At 42.4% G+C, this 15,192-nt stretch overlaps 1 protein-coding gene across 2 annotated transcripts; it reads right to left on the bottom strand.

Moving 5' to 3' along the window:
- Nucleotides 1-3,741: 3,741 nt before the first annotated feature.
- Nucleotides 3,742-4,880, bottom strand: LOC147900174 (ESCRT-related protein CHMP1B-like). 2 transcript variants are annotated; one of them, XM_087377501.1, is made up of 2 exons: nucleotides 4,773-4,846; nucleotides 3,742-4,636 (listed from the first exon to the last, which is right to left on the bottom strand). In XM_087377501.1, the coding sequence occupies exon 2, from the start codon at nucleotides 4,632-4,634 to the stop codon at nucleotides 4,017-4,019; it is 618 nt and encodes a 205-aa protein (XP_087233627.1). In that variant the 5' UTR covers nucleotides 4,635-4,636; nucleotides 4,773-4,846; the 3' UTR covers nucleotides 3,742-4,016. The 2 variants fall into 2 exon arrangements, with proteins under 2 accessions (XP_087233627.1, XP_087233626.1); XM_087377500.1 differs by having other exon boundaries at nucleotides 3,743-4,660; nucleotides 4,773-4,880.
- Between the last annotated feature and the right edge of the window lie 10,312 nt (nucleotides 4,881-15,192).

Raw genomic sequence — 15,192 nt, 5'->3', positions numbered from 1 at the left:
CAGAACCCGGCTGGCCGTCCCTTCACATGTGTCGACTGCTTCTCCGTTCCGTGGTCTTTGGAGAAGCGTTGCCTTGAATTTGCATCCAGGTTGTAGCTCTTAGTCGATGAAGTAGTCGGCGAAACTACCGTGTAGATGGAGAGATTGTGCCATGGTCGCCCATGAGCTTGCCACTAGTGTTGCTTAACGCTGGAGTTGCATGTTGAGGGTCGTCGAGGGTTGCAGTCGAGGCTGTAGTCTGCTTGGACATGCCAGAATAGGCCGTCTCTTGAGTAAGGCTAATCCATTGTAGCATAGGATAGCCTTAGAAACCAGAGAGATTACCCTCTCAATGGAGGTCTATTCCACTCTTCTCTCTCGATCTTTGAAACACAACGAAGTGAATTTTCCACAAGCAAGATGAGACTTCACACGGGGTGTAGAGGCCAAAGTCTCTCTCAGAAACCTTTGACCAATCTGAAAATCTCTCATAACAAACCACGAAACTTCTCAACACCATATCTTGAGCTCCAGATATCAGATCTAGGAGCTTTTTGAAGCAAAATGAAGAGTGAACGAAGCTCTACATGAAGAACTAGAGCATAAATGAAGATGCCTCACAATGGAGGGCTTCTTGCCTTGACGGACCAAGGGCTTGCACTCTCTCTCGATGGAAAACTCTCTCACGAAGGATAAACCTCACAAATCTCACTCTCGGAGAAGGAGGATGCCTCGCGGAAGGAGGGCTTAGCGCATTAACGATATGCAAGGGCTTGGGAGCACCTGGTGCTGTGATACCATGACAAAGTGGCGAGAGAGAGAGAGAGAAGTGCCTGTACACACTGTTGTATTGAACATGAACATGAAGATATACATGAGTAGGGTTGAGATTAGGGTTACAGTTTTCCCTATGAACCCTCTCTAGATAGTGCAATTTACACTATCCTCAACACATCCAAACACAAACCCGTCCTATTTGGCATTAATAATTTTGCTAAGGATGAGCTTAACTCTGATTGCCATTGCTTTAGTCATCACTTTATAAACACAATTCAACATAGTGAGAGGCCCAATGCCCAGGTAGTGATCTATTCTTACCCTTGGGTATTAACTTCAATATTCTAGTATTCAAAATGTGTGGCATAAATCCCCTTATAAAGCACCAATTTACCGAAGTGGTCATATCCTTGCCACATAGAAATGTCGATAGAACTCTGTGGGAATCCCATCAGGGCTCGGGAAAATTAGCAAGAAAGAGATGATTTCGAAAGGATGGATGACCTTTTGCAATTGTACGAAAAGATATGCACAAGGAAAGAAAAAAGAAGTATGAAAACTAAAAAGATATGCACAAGCCAAGCAAAGAAGTATGAAAAGCAACACAAAAGGTATTCAAAATTCAACAAAGCTTATTTCGCACACTTATGACTCCATGAGAAGTGCTATCCCTCCATGAAAGGTAAAACCAACCCCTACAAGATTATCCAATGAGTTGGGGAAGTAGCATATACGCTTCAAAATTCCATGCTCAACTGCATGGAGGCCAAAATGTGTAAGTCGTTTCTAGGCTACTATCTAAGCATGAGGACTACGACATCATCCAAACTCCAGAGTAGATGATGCCCTTGACAAATCAGGCCCTTCTTAACAAGCTCCTTATCAAATGGAAGGGCTGCCATGCGGGCGATAGATGGTCTGCCACATGGGCAAACTACATACCTCCTCCTTGTATCAACTGAAGGGCAACCTCAAGGGTGCAACAAGACGTCCACTTCTATTTACTAATAGCTTCATCCAAGGTCTTGGGTCTAGATGCCATCACATCAGAAGCAATAATCCTTCATCTGTCATCAACACCACTAACAAACAAAGATATCCTGCAAAATTGCTTAATATATGCTTGATAGGAACATTGGCAAAAATATTGGTTAGCAACAAAAGGTGAGATTATGTTTCAGCAATCTCATGCTTGCATTCTTTCCAAGTGGATATACGAGGTCTTAGTCTCACTGTTTACTTCTTGAAGTTGGTGTCACCACCATGTATGAGCATATTCTTCTAAATGCAAGAATGCAAATTAAAATTCGCCAGGACTGAGTTTAAAAAGTCTTAGCTTTCTCAGCCACTCCTCCAAGTCCTAAGGTGAACAGGCCTCTCCTTTAAACTTCTGCAAAGTGATTTTATCCTTGTAGGGTAAAATAGGTCACTGCAGACAGTCTTGGCAAAGTCATGACTGCCCTTCCAGCTGATTGTAAGGCCATTATTCAACTTACAACTTAACTAAAACTTACTACTATTACAAAGGCCCACCCTGGTCAGCAGTAATGGACCCTGGTTAGCAGTAATGGCTGGAAAAGACCCTGGAGTAAAGGTTGTATGGCACAGGCAGCAGCAGGACAGTACCGCAGACAGCCAGTACTGGTCGGCCAGTATGAGTACAAGGCAGCTGAAACAACAGATCAGGTTGGCAGGTGCCGCAGGCAATTGTGTCAGGTACCAGTGCCTGGATCTAGGCAGATGGGTTGGGCATACAGCCAGTCATAGACCTGCAGAAAGGGCCTTATAGGCTGACCTGGCTGCTTACAGACTAGGTGGGCTAACTTCTGGTCTGTAAACCTACAGACCTGACTTGGTGGTCGGCTATTTTGGGGGCATCCAGCCCCGAGACTTTTAACAATGCCTAACAGCACTGAATTTTTTATGTTTCCATTTACCTCTATTTAAATGCTTCAAGCATGTCTTAGCTGCCACTACCAAATAGTTGAAAGTTCATTTTGTTTAACGTGTACGCTTTACATATTATTAAGAGTCATTCTTTGACTCCCTAGCTTTCAAAAGTCACAGAAACGTGTAACATATTAAGACCAGCACCAACAGAGCAGGCAGATTGCCTTTAAAACAGAGACAATAATATCAATGCAATGGTTAGTGCACAACATAATTGAATCAGGTTTCTGGAGAGGTTGCCAGCTTTCGTTTGAGTACAGCTGAGCTCTCCCTCCACTTCGTCTATCTCTGCCTCCCTCATCCAATCTCCAATCATGCTTCTTCACCGTTTTCCCCTGGCCTATCCTCCAGTCAGCACACCCCTCAGCTTGCAACCAAAGTGCGTGCTCACACATGCGAACTGACTGAGCTTAACAATGCTGTGAAACCTAAGTTGGAAAAGATGTCTTTGCTACCACCTTGCACTGAAGCCCCGGTTGAAGGATCGGAATCTTGTTTTTATGATTCCGTTGCTAGGTAAAATGTGCACTCTAGAGTCTAAAACATGCCATCCCAATAGTGTTGCAAATTGCAATCCACCATTTCAACTTCTGTATACATTTGCATTGCCTAATCCCATTGTCTTTATCTGATACATTTTCATGACCTAATCCCATTATCATTATTGGTTCTGCAAAAAAGCATTACCTGAACGCCAAGGCTTCTTGAGGTGAGATGTAAATATTATTAAAAAATACACAAGTTGACAGCCACCATACATAGCTTCTCCCTTACCTTACAATGAAGAAGCCAAAGCCTAAATGTCTAAACCAAACAGGGTGTCCATGAACGAGAGCAAGAGACAACAGCCTAAGACTTCAACCCCCTGACCATCTTTGCTTATGGAGATTGATAAAAGTCAAAGAAATGCAAAAACAAAAACGACGTAGCAAGCTTAATATCCAAATTGGAAGACAAAGGAAGGGATGTAGTCCTCAGGATTCCTTAACAAAATTTGAAAGAAAAAAAGAGATTAGTATCACCCAAAGTCGCATGTAACTTCACATTCATGAACTGGCAAAAAGTTTTTCTATTAAAAGCCAAGAAAACACGGTTGACATCTTAACATTTCTAGCATAACATAGAGGCTTTAAGACCCCCGGATCACTCTGAAGGTGATCGTGGCAATTTTCTGCCTTGATTATAATCATCGAAGTAACGAACTGTACAGGCGCCATTCAGAAGGCAGGGCGCACTTAGAGGTACTCTTCCATGTATAGGAAGATACTGATACCATGAAGACGAAGCTAGCACAAACCCAACAAGAAGTCTCAACCCCTATTCTTTAACTCTGCTAGTCTGCGGCTGAGATCGTCCTCAGAAACAGACGCTGTTTCTTTTTCAGGAACAGCGTGGCTTGCTGGCTGCGGTAGCCCCACGGAGACTTCTAATCCATAGTCATCTGCCACCTGCTGCATCAAAGAGTTCACGTCATCTTCCGGCGTTGACAGAGATGTGCTACCTGCCATGGCCGACTCGACAAACTCGGACTGAACTTCCATGTTGACGAAAGCCTTCTCAAACTGGTCCATGGTTTGGGAAATTTTCTGCATGTTGCCAAGAGCTAGAGAGCTATCCAATGCTTTCACGATACCAGACATGGACTTGTTGATAGTTTGCATGTTGCTCTGCGTGCTAAGACGAGCGACAACAGCATCGAGGCGCGATGACAGGCGCAAATAATTCAGCTGTTCGTTATGCTTTCGGATGGCATTCTGTGCGTAGATGCGGGCACCGTCCATGTTCCCCTTCTCGATCGCTTTCTTCACCTTCAACTTCTCACTTTTCTCATCCTTTTCACACTTCTTGGCCTCCCGAACCAAGCTCTTGGCAGTGAACTTGAGCTGAAAGATTTGATCAAGGAGCTTCTCTTGGCTGCCTCTGCCCATGGCTACGAAACCCTCGCAATTTAGCGCTGGATGGATCGCGAATTGGTCAAAGATGAGACCCAGAAATGAAAATTTGACAGAAATGTGAAGCGATGAAGCCGAAATCAGTCGAAATTTCACGGAAGAGAGGAGGATTACCAGGCAAAATGAACGGAAAAACACAGATCGACGCGATCACCGATAGGGATTCAGCAGCAAACAATACCTTTTGGAACAGGTCTTCCCAACAATGACCCCTCAAGCACCTTTACATACGAGGAGACCCTTACACGTGTCATGCTCCTCGTCAAAATCATCTTAGGCTCGGTTCACATGCAAGCGCATCGCCCACACCCCGTTTGGTTTGATGGCCGTCGTCGTCGTGCCCTGCTCAGACTGGGTGCCCAAATTCATTGCCACAGACATGCCGGAGATGATCATTTGTTACTTTGCATCGTTTCTTGACAGTTCTTGACTACTTGCCAAGGCTTGAGGAGGGGGTTTTCCGCCGAACAAAGTATGAAATCAACTTGCTACAAATTGCTCCACAACCCTTTTGCAGTGATGGCCCCCCGTCTTAACCTACCCTTAGGGTCTTTATGGACTGCCACAAGGTGTGCCCATTCTTGGGGCACTTAAAAGAATGGGACTACCGGTTGGTCATGGGCAAAGCCTTTATAGACACACTAACTGCCCAAATCTGTGGAAAAAGTTGAAGGAAAAATAGCATCTACATAGATGCAACAAACGGCAAGGATGAAAAAACACAACGCTGCAGAGCATTATAATGGTGGGATAGGACAAAATAGTGGCTCATTTATTTGGTGCTCATCCATGGGCAAGCCACATCACAAAATAGTGGCTCATTTATTTGGTGCCCATCCATGGGCATGGCTTGCCCATGGATGGGTAGATGAGGGCTTGACATGGCAGCCACATCGACTCAAGGCATCGGAGTTGGGTGGGCGGAGAGTGAAGAAATCATTGCCTACCATTATTTTTGTGTGTTTTCATTGGTTTGTTGGCGTGATTATGGTGGGGTAAAGACCCTTGGAGTGCATTCCCACGCCCATGAAACACCTTCCCTATATCTTTGCAATGACAATTTGGAATCATTCCCCATGCACTGAACCTTGGAATTCACTAGTGTGTTAAGTTTGATAATTGGGGGTCCTGAAATTGAGGAGCTCCTCTAGACAATCAGAGCAAGCAAGGAGTGGGGTGAATCATTCCAATGTATGCAGTGATACCTAATAGCAACTCGAAGTAGATGGATTGGGGAAAAAAATTAGAGATGGCAGAACAACATCCCGAATATGGTCGCATGAATCAAGCCATATTTTTGAACGAATATAGAGAGAGGAGAGGAGAAGAGTAGAGATGAGGAGAGAGGGCACACCACAAATGACTACCTATACACTAGATTTAGTTGAAAATGTAGAATATATACAAACCCCTTTAGGGTTAGGGTTAGGATTAGGGTTTCTAACCCTTTCATTTATAGCACTCTATGTGTTAGTGCTATGCGCAATATTAAGCACATGATGTTGAGATGGTTCCTGGACACCTTCCCTCAAGATCAAAATCATGAAGTAGGCCTTCCCTCAAGATGATGATTCTAGGGAATCAAAGAAGGACTCATCCTTACTTTCAATCACACCTTTTTAATGGGAATGTCCTTCCTCTACGTCAAACCAATAGCTTATCAGTGCTTCTCGAAAAGCTTCTTTCTTTGATGAAGTGCTCTTTGGCATCAATGTGCTTTTTTCTAGAGTGGTTTATTGGATTCTTGGCCAATGCTTGAGCTGACTGATTATCACAGTATATTGTTGTCGGCTTTGATTCATCAAGGTAATCTGTTTCTAACAATAGTCTTTTAAGACATAAAGCCTCACATGCACCTGTTGTTGTGAGTGGCCTATATTCTGCTTCGATAAAGAAATAATTGATTGTTTGTTTAACAACCATGATATAGCACCTTGACCAAGGCAAAATGCATATCCATGTGTGGATCTCTTGGTCTCATGATCTCTTGCATAGTCACTATCACAATATCCATGCAACCTTGGATGACTTCCTCTGTATTGTATTCCAAAGTGTCTTGTACCTCTGATCTATCTCAAGACTCTTTTGGCTCCATTCGAGTAAGATTGTTTTGGATTTGCCATAAACTGTGCTTGTAAACTTATTGCATAACAAATATGTAGCTGTGTGATAGTCAAATATATAAGAGATCCGATGAGCTACCGATAGTACCTGTCATTGACTGTAGGCTTTTCTAGATCTTTAGTAAGTGTCAAACTCTGCTCCATGGGAGTGGCTACAATCTTGCAATCTGTCGTATGAAACTTCTTCAGGAGATTTTCAACATATTTACTGATAAGCCTTGTTTTAGATTTTTTATGAAACTATCATTACTTCCTGTCACAATCATATCATCTACGTACAAAAGTGCAATAGTGATGTCTTCCCCTTGAACTTTGTAGTAGAGAGTGTGATCTGCATCTGACTTCATGTATCCCAGATTAGCAAAACACTTGTCAATTCGGCTATACCAACTTCTGGGTGCTTGCTTTAAGCCGTAGAGACTTTTTCTTGTGGGACCATATAGCTTGTATGCTTTGCTTTCTTCACTATAGCCAACCATGATGCATTTGTGTGATTTTGCATCCAATTTTCTGCGATGATAGTCATGTATGTGGGCATATGCTATGCAACCAAAAAATGTGGAGATGCCCAATGCGTGGCTTGTGTCTAATGAATGCTTCATAAGGTGTCATACCCTAAATCGGTTCGGTAGGAAGTCGATTAAGCAAGTAGTTTGCAGTGGCGATTGCTTCTGCCCAATACTGATTCGAAAGATGCTTCTCACTAAGCATTGCTCTAGTACTGTCTTTAGCGTCTGCTAAAGTACCGTTCTTCCTTTCAGCTCTTGCATTCTACTGAGGAGTATCTACACAAGTGAATTATCTTCAAATGTCGTTACTTCTACAAAAGTTCATGAACGCTGAAGACATATATTCACCTCCTCTATCTAATCTCATGACCTTGATCTTTCTGCCTGTCTAGTTTTCTACCATGGCTTTGAATTCTTGAAATCCAAAAAAGACTTCAGATTGCTCTTTCAAAAAGTAGACCCAACAATATCTGTTGTAGTCGTCTATGAAAGTCAAGTAGTAATGTGAACCATTGATGCTGTAGGTCTGGCCATAACCCCATACATCTATATAAATCAAATCAAGAAGACCTCGTGCTCGAGAGGTGCTTCTACCAAAGTTGGTTCGCTTTTGTTTACCAAAGCAGCATGCTTTGCAAACTTTTCCAAGAAGCTGTAGCTTAGGAATTCCAATTGCCATATTCTGATTTCTTAGCTCTATTAAGCTTCTGAAATTGACATGTCCATATCTCTTGTGCCATTTTGCAGAAAGTGGCATCTGATGCAGTTGAGATGAGATGGCATGCAAATCTGGTACTGTAGCTAGCATTTTGAACAAGCGTCCTTCCTTGATTGCTTTTCCTACTAGCTGATATCCTCTCAATTTGTCTCTAATCGTGCATTTATCTCCATTAAAGATGACTCAGTAGTTGTTTGACCAACTGATAAGAGGTTCTTACTGAGTTTTGGAACATAGAGTAAATCTTTCACCAATCCTTTCGTACCAGTCAAATTGTTCATAGGGACAATGCCTTTCCCTTGAATTGGATTCGATGTGTTACATGCATTGTAGATAATGTTCTTCTATCCTTCTAATGGTTTCATCTCTGCGAACCATTCCTGATGCTTTGTCATATGAGATGACGCTTAGTTGTCGATGTACCAAGGATCCTTATCTACTTGATCAACTTGATAACTACATTCTCCTTTAGAATCGCAATCTATGTCAAGATACATTGTTTTAGTCTTTGGCTATCTTCACTTGCAAGAAACATATTCTCAGGTTCATTGGCACAATGGTTGTGACTTGAATGTCCACCGCAATGATTTCCTCTTCCACGAAAATTCCCTCAATTGCTGGATTGACCTCCTTGGTCGTACTTCTTCTTGCGGCAATCTCTTTCATAGTGTCCAAACTTGTGACAGTAGTAGCATTGAATGTTTGACACATTGGTGGATGCATTTCCTCATCCTTGGAATCTTCCTCTATTGGAATGACTTCCTCTTGGATGCTGATCTTGATGCTACTGATGATGCTAATACTGGTTTTGCTAATGACTTTGTTGTTGATGATGACCACTTTGCTGAAATGTTCTACCTTTGTCTCTACCTCTGCCCCTGCCTCTACTTCTATCTGAAGCTGTGAATGCTTGATCATCGGAATGACCTTTGCGTGCATGAATGGCCTAAGTCTTGAGTTCTTCACCAAGTAACACTGACTGTAATTCTTCCAGTGTTGCAATTTGCCATTAAATGGCAATACTCTGGAATAGATTCTCGTATCCCTCTCCAAGTCCCCATTCAGGATGACTTGAACCATTTCTGCAGGATTCATAGTCTCTCATGTTGTTGTGAGAGTTGATCGTTGTAATCCTTGATTTTGATTACATAAGCATGACCAGTTTCATTGATGTGTGGAAACTTTGGTTGATCTGGTTTCTCAGTGTGAGAATCGTGAAAGTGTGTTTTAGACTTGTAAAGAGCTGCAAACATATCCCATGCTTCTTTTGATGTCTTGACTATGTTGAGTTGTCCTGTCATCACATCGTGCACATTCTTCTTGATAAATTGATATGCATATTTGCCTTTCTTATCCCATTCTTCCTATGCTCCGGCAATGGCAGAATCTATTGCATGTGCAAACACTATTGTTGCAGGTGTAGATCCCACTGCTTGAGCTACGGCAACGATGGGAGTGGATGTTGGATCGTCTAATGGTCTAGGTGTAGACCTATTGACATGCTCTCATTTGTCTTGAAGTACAAGAATGGTCTCCATTCGGTATTTCCATGTGCCGTAGTTGGAGTTATCTAGCTTAGCAAATGCCTTCAAATTGAGGTTGCTAGTGGTAGACATGGTGCAAGATAGTACTCAAAGTGCGTGTGAAAAACAATGTATGAATCAACTGCAATACACTGACTGTATCAAGTGCAATCTGAACTGTTGGTAAAGACAGAACTACAATATATAATCCAATCTATTACAAGGCTTGTGGAAAATGATGCCAGGAATAGACAAGAGGCTTTACAAGGCTTAAGTGAAGTGCATAATGCCCGAAAATAGCCAATAGGCTTTACAATGGTGGCATGTGTGTGTAAAATCAAATGATGTGCAATCTACCCTCTAATCAATTGGCCAATGCCTCTAAAAACTATGAAGTCTGCTCATTAAACTGATGGTGGTCGGGTTTCAAAAATGTAATGATGTGAAACTGCATGTGAGCATAGGGACTGAGTCCGAGAAAGAACTATTTAGGAATCTTTTGGCATGGCTCTGATTGGCTGCTTTGGAGTTCTCTCTCTAAGGATGAGGTAGGCTACTCTAATCTAGATCTAGACCAACCATCTAGTGATGAAAAAAGCAACAAATAATTCCTTTTCTTTGTTTGTTTGAGGTGCTAAATCAAATGCGTTGATGTTGAGTCTTGTGTGCGTGCAAGAAGTGGATTTGTCACGTCGAGCCTAAAATGTGTGTGATACTTGCACCAAAGTGTGTGCATGATGTGACGAGGAAATAGAGCATGAAAAATTGAGTGTTTTTTCTTTTTAGAGCGCCCTCAAATTCTTCCCAGATCAAGAGATATCGCTTGATCAAGATGGAGGGGCAAAAAGGGTGCAAATGATGATGTGGCACTTAGAGTCACATGCAAAACTTGTGCTAGCTAAGGGGTGTATGGTCTCTTTGTGGCTCGAGAACCAGCCTATGTACATATGCAGCACTTGTGTGTGCCTGTCAAGGGGTACCTTTGTCTAATAGGGGGATTGCCACGTGCAGTGATCAGTTGGCACTGCTGAGGTGGTAGTGGTGACTCAGCTGATGATGTGGCATGGGTGATGTGGAATAATGAGATGATGTGGCAGATTGGCTAAGGTTGCCATGTAGCAACATGGTGACCTAACCTTATCCAAAATTTGACCCATGGTTAACTTGGCCCAACGTTATCTTTAGGAACTACGTGTCAACTGTAGGGTCGAACTTTGTAAGATGTCGATGGAATCTTTCATTAAAAGATTCCATTGGTGGGAAGAGATCCATCGTGTGTCACACAGCTATTGAGCATGGTGTTGCTTGTTGGAGCCCTACGTCTGGAGGTCAGGAGCTTGTAAGTGGGTCACTATGCGATTGAAGGCACTGTGTTGGTTGATGGCTCAGCCCGTGGAGAGGTGGACTTTGCAGGTCGTTGTTTGTGGGAGGTCCAGTCTGCTTGGTCGTTTGCTAGGAATCACTTTGGTCCTGCTTGCTATATAGCTTGATGAAGGGTTGATAGGTGGCTATTGGAAGCCGCTCGTTGAAGAGGTGCTCTGCGTCTGGAGAGTGCTAGAGGTCGAGTCATTTCGTGGAGTGGCTTGTGGGTCATCCTAGATGGTTGATATGGGTTGTTTGCTATAGTGTTGTGTGTAGTCCCTCCGGGTCGTTTGACCTTTGTACATTGCTATTGTGCATGGAGGATGTTGGCTATTCAAAGTAGTTGGAGCCGAGCTATGCCGCCAGGGGTTGATGAAGCTGCACTGATCATTGCTGGTAGGTTATGTGAGCCCATTGAAGGAGATAGTTGGAGCATCACCTAGTCGCTTTTGTAGATGCCCGTCGTTGTTGTATAAGGCGTGGGTAGTCATAGAATTCATGGCTAGAGCTTGTAGGAGCCCGATGTCTTAGCTTTGCTTTATGTCCAAGTGTAGCATGAGCCTGTTGTAGATGCTTATAAGACAATCTACCACTGCAGTCATTGGTGACGGGCTATGCCTTATAATAGGTTGTAGAAGTCACTTGTGTTGCTTGCTATGGCTAGCTTTACTTGTTGAAGCTCTTAATTTTAAAGTTGAATTCTCGAGATACTATTTCTCTCTCACAAATTCTTATTTCTCACAATAGAAATCTTTCAGAGGATAAAGAAGACTCTCCCTATTTCTCTCTCTATTGCTCTCAATGAACAACTCTCAATCTATCTCACAATGGAAATCCTCACAATGTAATGAACGAAATTTCTCAAATGAATGGACATAATTTTTTTCAACGGAAGAGAATGAAATCTTTCATCAACGGAATGAAAGAACACTCATATTGCTCTTGATCTCTCCTACACTCTCACGAGGATCACGATGCCTCAACGAAATGCAAGGGAGCTCTAATACCATCAATAAATATGGAGAGAGGAGAGGAGAAGAGTGGAGATGAGGAGAGAGGGCACAGTTAGAGAGCACACCACAAATGACTAACTGTACACTAGATTTAGTTGAAAATGTAGAATATATACAAAACCCTTTAGGGTTAGGGTTAGAGTTAAGGTTAGGGATAGGGTTAGCATTTCTAACCCTTTCCTTTATAGCACTCTATGTATTAGTGCTATGCACAATATTGAACACGTGATGTTGAGATGGTTCCTTAACAATTTTCAATGAAGGAGCTCACAATGCAAGAATGTTGTCTTAGGTGTGCTCCTAACATCTTCAATAATGACCACGTCACTTAAATCTGACATCACCTATTATGTCAACCGTAGTTGTGGATCCTAAGGATCAATTAAAACAAGTTAGAAAACCACGTAGTAGGACTTAGAGGATTTGGCTCTAGGATTATTTCTAGACCTAGGCATTAAGGAAGGGATGCTTAAGGAGCCTACAAGAGGGCTTTATGAAAAGGTCCCTTGTGGGTCACATGGCACCAAAGTAAAGCCCCCATTTGGCAAGTATTGGGTCTAGGGATGGTTCTACAAAGAGCTAGCCCCTGAGGTGTTCTTAAAGAAAGACTCAACGAGAGGGAAGAAAAGAGAAAGCTAGCTTTCTATAGAGCTTATGTTTGGGTGTAAATTTATGATATGGCATTGGTATCAGAGCCTGCCTTTTGCTTGCTAGCATCTTTTTGTTGCCCTTTGCCCAATCTTGAAGATCAAGGTCCCTTCAAAAAGTGTAGAGACTCTTACCCAAAAGGTCCCACCCTTGAGGTTCTTACAAAAAGAGGTACCACCCTCCAGGTTCCTACCAAAAGGGGAGGGACTCTTATCCAAGAGGTCTCCTACAGAAGAGGCCCACCTTTGAGGTTGTGGAGAGACCAACATGTGTAAATCTCTCTCATTGGAATGAAGCTCCCACTATTTGGGGTTCAATTTTCATTGCACTTTGGTGTTCATGTGCTTGATCTCCTTGGGTCCATCTTAATGAGGATTCATCTCAACATCATGTGTTATCATATGTGCATAGCACTAACACATAGAGTGCTAAATAGGAAAGGGTTAAAAACCCTAACCCTAATCCTAATCCTAAAGGGGTTTTTATATATTCTACATTTTCAACTAAATCTCGTGTACAGTTACTCATTTGTGGTGTGCTCTCTAGCTGTGCCCTCTCTCCTCATCTCGAATCTTCTCCTCTCTTCTCTCGATATTTGTTCATGGTATCAGAGCTCCCTTGCCTTTCGCAGAGGCGCCATCCTTGTGAGATTATGAAAGAGATTGAGTGATTTTGAGTTCACTTCCATTGAGTGATTTTTGTTCATTCCATTGAGAGAATTTCTGTCAAATTCTACTCACTCTGTCCGTTGAGAAATATTTCATCCATGTGAGAAAGAGAGGATGTCCATTGTGAGATAGAGGTTCTTTTGTGAGTGAGAAATATTAGTTTGTAGTGTGTCTGAGAGATTTCATGAGAGAAAGAGAGAGACTATCTTGAGTCTGAGAGTAAAAGAAAGCAAGAAGAGATCTCGGATTTCTTCTTTTCTATTTCTCGAGCTTTCCTTCTTTTATTGAGAGAGACCTTTTATTTTGAGAGAGTATCCAAAACAAAGCTATCAAAGTAGACTCCCAACCTACTCTATCTACAAGGGCAGCTCTATCTACAAACAAAGCCCATAGCCTCACCACCCACTGGGCCTATCTACAACCTAAGCAGTAGTCATGAACTCTAAAGGTGGCTTCTCAACACATCGACACTAACCTCAGAAGCAAATAATGGCAAGCACAAGGCATACCCACAGACTTCTCACTCAAGGAGGTTACTAGGCAAGCTCAATGACAATGAGCTTGTAGACTTTTCCTGCAACTCGTCGCACTAGCTGCCCATGAGTGTGACCTATAATACTAGCAGTCAACTCCATAGGCGACTACAATGCGGATAAAGTTATGTGACTCCAAAGCAAGCTCAACCAAGCCTCTACCCTATGACAGCCAACAAGCACCCCAAACAATGAGCCCAAGTGACTCAACAATGGCATATCCCCACAGTCTAATGGCTTCAGCGACCACCTAGGATTCTCCAAATGAGCTCCACAAACGCCAGCTCTAACAAGCTAAGCATAGCCGACAGTAGAAGCAACTGCATGACTACCTCCAGCACCATTATCAACCTCCCCATGCCAATGACTGACACACCAAAGCTCATAGCTGCCCAAGAACCGCGAATGGTACTCTAGATGCCTCTAGACACAGCAACGCAATGGACTCTCACAGGTGCACGATGGACCATCAATGCTTCAAAGGCAATAGCACCCTTCAAACAACTACGAAACTGTAGTAGCGACTCAGCATGACCTGACCATCTTCAAGCGCCTGTCGGTGATGCATTTTTGGCCCTTGACAAAATCTTCTATCACCATAGCATTTTTGGCCCTTGACAAAATCTTCTAGATTTTGTTTGGATCTAAAAGATTCTAGCAAATCTTCTATCACCATGTAAATGTAACACATGGCAAATCTTATATCACCATGTAAATGTGATGCAAAATGAGCGATAGCATTTTTGGCCCTTGACAAAATCTTCTAGATTTTGTTCGGATCTAAAAGATTCTGGCAAATCTTCTATCACCATGTAAATGTGACATGTGGCCTCTACATCGACGCATCTGAGCCAACACCTAAAACGGTAAAAAGAAAAGGAATTATTTGCTGCTTTTTCATCGCTTGACAATTGATCTAGATCTATATCAGAGTAGATTAATTCATCCATAGAGGAGAGAACTCTAAAGCAGCCAAAGCCATGCCCAAAAATCCCCAAATACTACCTACTCAGACAGTCCCTATGTTCACATGCAGTTTCACGCCATCACATGTCCTGAAACACGATCTTTCACAGTTTCATGGGTAGACTTTAGAGATTTTTGAGGCATTGGTTGATTGTTTTGTGGGCAAATTGCACATCATTTCATTTTTGCACTCACATGTCTTCATTGTAAAGCCTATTGGCTATTTTTCTAGCATTGTGCACTACATTTGAGCCTTATAAAGCCTCTTGGCTATTCCCAAAATTATTTGCCACATAATTCTTGTAACAGATTAGGATATATTGTAGTTCTATCTTCACTGACAGTTTAGATTACACTCGATATATACAGTGTTTTGCAGTCGATTTAGATAGTAATTTTCACAGCACTTTGACAACATTTCTTGCACCATGTCTACCACTAGCAATCTCAATTTGGAGGCATCTACCAAGT

This window comes from Dipteris shenzhenensis, chromosome 7, assembly GCF_047967505.1.
Source record: "Dipteris shenzhenensis isolate YYH24624 ecotype China chromosome 7, Dip_SZ_1.0, whole genome shotgun sequence".
Lineage (NCBI taxonomy): Eukaryota > Viridiplantae > Streptophyta > Polypodiopsida > Gleicheniales > Dipteridaceae > Dipteris > Dipteris shenzhenensis.
This window is presented reverse-complemented; position numbering and strand designations above follow the sequence as displayed.

What these genes read in the sequence shown, in the direction of transcription:
- LOC147900174 (XM_087377500.1), bottom strand. Translation starts at nt 4,634, where the DNA reads ATGGGCAGAGGCAGCCAAGAGAAGCTCCTTGATCAAATCTTTCAGCTC.